Source organism: Rattus rattus, chromosome 4, assembly GCF_011064425.1.
Source record: "Rattus rattus isolate New Zealand chromosome 4, Rrattus_CSIRO_v1, whole genome shotgun sequence".
Classification (NCBI taxonomy): Eukaryota; Metazoa; Chordata; class Mammalia; order Rodentia; family Muridae; genus Rattus; species Rattus rattus.
Window position 1 is genome coordinate 93,418,623 of NC_046157.1, and position 6,000 is coordinate 93,424,622.

Consider the following 6,000-nt stretch of genomic DNA (forward strand, 5'->3'; position numbering starts at 1 on the left):
TAGCAGGACCCAGGGCTTCCCCTTCCACTGGTGCTCTTACTAGGCTATTCATTGCTACCTATGAGGTTGGAGCCAGGGTCAGTCCATATATAGTCTTTGGGTAGTGGCTTAGTCCCTGGAAGCTCTGGTTGCTTGGCATTGTTGTTCATATGGGGTCTCAAGCCCTTTGGAGCTCTTCCAGTTCTTTCTCTGATTCCTTCAATGGGGGTCCTGTTCTCAGTTCAGTGGTTTGCTGCTGGCATTCGCCTCTGTGTTTGCTGTATTCTGGCTGTGTCTCTCAGGACTATGACTATTTTAAAGCCAGACTTTAGTACCACAGCCCATCAGTTTCAAGATGGGTGGCATCTTAACTGACTAGTCTTTATTAAAAAAGCAAAGCGAAGACAATGAGGTCACTCACATTCAGTGAAATACAGCAATTCAACCCTTTGTGGCTGTATCAATTTGGATATTCCTCTTTACAGTTTCATTTTCTCACTATTATCTTTAGGCCGCTTGCACATTGATCTATAAATAGCCATAGATTTTTTTTTTTGCCAATGTCACTACCCATTGTCAACTCTGTTACTTTCGCTCCATTTAGAAGGTATCATTGAGTCCAGCCAATGGATCCAGAATACTGAATCGCTGAGACTAAAATGTGAGTATTGAAAACTCCAGTAGGAACTTTACTTGCATGTGTCACTGAACCTCTTGGGAGCATGCTGGTGACCACTCCAGGTTACAGGGACTGGATGAGAGGGAACAGAATAGCAGGACTATCTATCAGAAGCCAGACTCTTCTCTGTAGTTCGGCGCAAAAAAGAAAATGGAAAACAACTGATAGCTGTGTCAGTGGAGTGTCTAGGACCAGACCTCTTGTTGTGGCCTTGGTGAAGAGATGCTGCGCCCTTACTTGTGCTGAGGTACAGTGCACTGAGCCATCTGCTAGGCTCTCACACTTTGATTCCCTTTAAAATCACTTATTTTCCTTGCTAGTTAAGTCTGTTCTTTGACAGTTCTGGACATGTGAGCAATGAATACTGACCATGTCAGTCACTAAAGACAATGATTCCCTCTCTCCCAGAATCTATTAATAGCCAGTAGTTCAGAGGCAAAGGGTAGGGCATCACGAATCCCTCCCCTTCCCATGACTGATGGTTGATAGGGCCTATCCAAGTGCAGGTCTCTGAGCCGATGATTGCAGTTGGTGGAGTTTAGTGTAGACCCTAGAGAATGACATTTTGAAGACCCTCACCCACTCTTCCACAGTCTTCCCCAAGACTGAGAGAGGATGGTGTCGATGTCTTACTGAGAGCTGAGCCTACTACTGTTGCTTCTTTTCTGCAGCCTGGGCAGCTGTGAGTCTCCATATTCACGGCTGTGCATTGTTGAAGCATGGCACAGTTCCTTCTTGGGAACTGATTTTGCCACTTACAGCAGCTCCAAAGCTGACACAAAGCATTGATTGATTAAAGTCGCAAAACAACAGGCAGGCCCGTTTCGCCCGTGTGAGGTGGGGCCTAAGAATCATTCCTAAGAGGTATGGGCGGACATGTGGCAACTACCTCTTATTCACAGTTGACCCCTGAGACCGTTTTCTACACTGGTAAAATTGGGTGGAAAGAAATGTTAGGCGACCCTGAAGAGGTGATTAAGTTACAAAGCAGCAGCCAGAAACTGGGACACTAGTAATTACAGCAGGTGCAGGATGAACACTGTGGTATCCGACCTTGTCTTGGAAAAGTTTCCATGGCCCTTCCACACGTACACAGCCGAGTGTGACTCATTATTCCGTCATCTGGCATTTGCCTTGACTTCTTTTACTTTTTTTTTCCTTTTTGAGGCATGGCCCAGGGAATGGTTTGAAACAGTTTGGTGGAGGGAGCAAAGTTACTCCACTTTGAACAAGAGTCCAGAGAATCTTGTAAAGTTTCCTGCACTACAAATTCCACACACTTGACATGCTGGTGTAGGATTTTGGCATAAGGTCCCGGGAAAAGGACAGAGAGAGAGAGAGAGAGAGAGAGAGAGAGAGAGAGAGAGAGAGAGAGAGAGAGAGAGAGAGGCACGCAGAGACAGACACAGAGACACAGAGAGAGACAGAGAAAGATGAAGACACAGACAGAGACAGAGAGAGACAGAGAGACAGAGATACAGACAGACAGAGAGAGCCAGAGAGCCAGAGCCAGAGACAGACAGAGCCAGAGACACAGACAGACAGAGAGAGCCAGAGAGCCAGACAGAGACACACAGAGAGAGAGACAGAGAGACAGAGAGAAGACACAGAGAGAGACACAAAGAGAGAGACAGACAGAGAGAGAAAGACAGACACAGAGACACAGAGAGAGACAGAGACAGAGAAACAGACAGAGACAGATGGAGACACAGACAGACAGAGAGAGACAGAGAGACAGAGATACAGACAGACACAGAGAGAGACATAGAGAGAGACACAAAGAGAGACACGGAGACAGAGAGACAGAGACAGATTCACAGACACACACACAGAGGGAGAGAGAGAGAGAGAGAGAGAGAGAGAGAGAGAGAGAGAGAGAGAGATTCTTGCTGTGATAAAGCAAACCAATAAGGACACAGCTTAGGGGAAAGTGGTTTATAGGTTTCCAGAGTTAGGTTACCGTTCACTCTTTTTAGGAAGCCAAGACAGGATCTTAAAGAATCATTACACAGTCAAGAGCAGAGAGAGAAAACACATGGATGCTTGCTTGCTGTCAGCTTGCTTTCTCCTCTCTTATAGCATTCAGGATCTTCTGCCTACAGAATGGTGCAGTCCACAAAGGGCTGAGTACTCTCACACCAATTAACCATCAAAACAAGGCCTCACAGAGATGCCCACAGGCCAATCTGATCTAGGTAATTAAGGCTCTTCTCAGGTGATTGCTCCTAGGTTGTGTCACAACGGGGCACAGCTAAGTAAGACGACTGGCAAACAGTGCTTGAATTCTCAATCTTCTGTTTGGATGTAATATCTAAAAAGCTGACTTTTACTGACTCTGGTCATTCTTTGATTTACCTGTGGTAGAACGGTTTGCAACCTGTCACTAATTCAGACGAACCTCGGAAAAAGAGAAGTGGTGAAAGGAGCGTTAGTTGGAGCGATCAGCAGAGAGGAAGAGGGGTGTCAGGTGTGGTGGCTCATGCCCTTGATCCCAGCACTCAGGAGGCAGAGGAAGTCAGATCTCTGGGAGTTCAAGGCCAGCCTGGTTTACAGAGTTAGTTCCAGTCTAGTTACCACTACATAGTGAGACTGTGTCTCAAACAAACAACAAAACAACAAAGAAGCCCAAATTCAAGAACAAAAGCCCAACAATAAACAAAAAGACGTAGGAGAGGGTCAAACGATAGTAAAAGGGAATGGTTGAATGTGACCAAAATATATTGTATGCAGGTGAAAAATGGCATAGCGAACTCCATTACATATAATTAATCTGTCCTAATAGAAAATCAGAGCTGGCCTTTCTAGCAAGGTCTCAGTTGACAGTGACCCTCTTAGAGCCTGTCCACAGGAGGAGACATCTGGGAATACTTTCCAGCCATTCTGGAGAGGACGACTGTTGTTGAGGCCCCTTCTCCAGTTGTTGGGGTACACTTACTTAGTCGTGAGAAAGTGGCAGCCTATGAGACAAGGAATGCACTGTGCCAGAGTTCAGGAAATTTCAGATCTGTACTAGAGAAAGGCTGGGAGGTTGGGGAGTGTACCTGCCCACGAGGTCCACTCTATATTGTTCTTTGATTTTTCAGTTCTATTTTTGAACGTATGAGGTAGATGGCGAACTGAGTTTCGAATCTTTCCTGGTGAATGCTCCGCAGGTGTCTTTGTCCATATTGAATTTTCTCAGTAATTGGGGCCTGTGAATTTACGCCTAGACATGCATGGTATCAGGAGGGCTCTGGAAGAGTAGTTGGCACCATGGCAGAAAAAGTTAGGGATCAAATAAGCAAGCATCGATCTAGAGGGATGTGGAAGTCACAGTAGTTGACATTTTGAAGTCCAGAATGGAGCATGGTGAAACCATGCAGAAAAGGCAGTACTGTAGCTCTCAAAGGACTTGCAAGGTTATAGACTAAACTGTGAGCTGAGCTCCAGTGGTCAGTGAATTAAGACTGGATTCAGCATGGGATAGACTCCCACAACTTCATGGAAGCTCTTTTTACTCGTCATCTCAGGTAAAAATTGGGTTTAAATACAGAACTGAGCTCTATCATGAGACTCACGGCGAGGGAACAGAGATGGGTAACCTGGATGCTTTGTTTCAGGCAGGGTTCTGATCCACAGACCCCATCAGGGCAAGACTAACAGGTGGACCTCATTCTTATGGAGGGCGCAGCGGAATAGCGCCCTCTGCTGGTCACACTTGAAGCAGGCCTTAGGACACAGAAGGCGTTTGACCTAAGTGAGATTTCCTCCAGGGTATCTTTGTTAAAACCTTGACAGCGCACTTAAAAGGAGACAGGTTTCATTCAATAATGGAAATAAGATTATTGAGCAAGCAATCGAAGAAAACAACATAAACATAAATTCAGAGCACTGGGGTTATTCTGAAGACTTAATTGCCAACCCGGAAGAGCAGAGCGGGTTTCTTAGCTCATTTTAGGATTCAGGAATCAGGATGACACAGGTCAGGGAGCAGCCTTCCTACTGTGTGGTATTCAAGCAATTCCACCTTTGTAAATCAGGATATAATAGCGCATCCCTCCCAGGATGGTGTAAGGAATAAAGAAAATAATTCTTCTAGAAGAGTGGTTTTTCAACCTTCCTAATGCTGCGGACCTTTAATACAATTTCACATGTTGTGGTGACTCCCAATCATAAAATTATTGCACTGAAATTTCAGAACTGTAATTTTGCTACTGATATGAACTATATAATTATTTAATGTGCATGATATCTAAGTGACCCCTGTGAAAGGGTCGTCCAGCTCTAAAGGGGGTCTCTACCGGCAGGTTGAGAATCACTCACTGCCCTTGACTATTGTGTGGTTCAAACTAAATTGTCAAGAAATGGTCGCAGTCATTCTTTGCACTAACAGGTGTTCTGGCCTTCTTGTCCTGGATGCTTATTTTTGCAGACATGCCTTGCTTGCTGGGATGGAGAGGGCTCCGAGAGAAGGATGCACAAAGGTCCCTGGAATGAAGTAACATCCTCTTCCCACCAAGAGCAGCCCCTAAGCTGGAAAACTAGCCGATGCAGGAAGTGGATATGAACGGGCTTTTAAAAAAGACTGACCTGCAACCTCTCACCTCAGAAAGGCTGACTTTTCGTTTACCTCAGCAAGTTTCACGATCCAGTTGCAAATCATCGTACTGTTTCCTTGGCTAGCCCATGGCTGGTGGGCGGCTTGTGGGGTCGTCCACTTTCAGAGCAACCCCCACCCCCAGGCTTCTCTGTGGCTCTGGATCCAGACATGCCCCTGCCCAAGGGATCCTGGGGGTTTGGGGCGGAGTATCAGGTTAGATTCGGTGTCAGTGGTGGCGTTGGTGGTCAAATGTGAGAGATCCTGTATCTTCTTTGCTGTTTGTTCATGGTAGGTTTCCCAGAGATCGGGAATGAGCAATGGGCAGATGTTCAGTGCACTTACTATTTTAATCCTAGAGTAAACCCACCTGGCTTGTAGGGACTTAGCTTCTTTACTCGTGAGACAGACACGATGCTGTTCCAGGTCTTCCAATTTATGTGTTTATGACTGTTTCTTTTTAAACAACTGTAAATAAAGACGTTCTGGGGTGTTATTTTAGAAATAAAAATATGATACATTTAGTTTCCTGAACTTGGCCATGCGAGTTGTCTCTCAAGACCGGCTTCTCTGATGACAACACGACCTTCTTGGATATCAGCAACCTTGTTGCCACAGCTCAGGGTCTAAGTCTTGGGAAGATGGTCCTGCCATGTGCACTCGAAGTTCAAACTGGCAAAGGTTAGGTAAATGACATTCCCGTGGACTGACCTTCAGACTCATGCCATTGTTAGAACTAGAGATGGCCCTAAGCGTGAGGCATTTG

General features: G+C 45.7%; 1 protein-coding gene across 1 annotated transcript in view; it reads left to right on the plus strand.

Annotated features, from left to right (window-relative positions):
- The window catches only part of Adgrf4 (adhesion G protein-coupled receptor F4), a 31,557-nt gene extending 25,789 nt beyond the window's left edge, over positions 1-5,768 (plus strand). The window contains exons 9-10 of the mRNA XM_032899471.1: positions 584-640; positions 5,070-5,768. Coding sequence (XP_032755362.1) covers positions 584-631 — 48 coding nt within the window. The 3' untranslated portion in view covers positions 632-640; positions 5,070-5,768. The remainder of the gene's footprint in view (positions 1-583; positions 641-5,069) is intronic.
- The last annotated feature ends 232 nt before the right edge of the window (positions 5,769-6,000 follow it).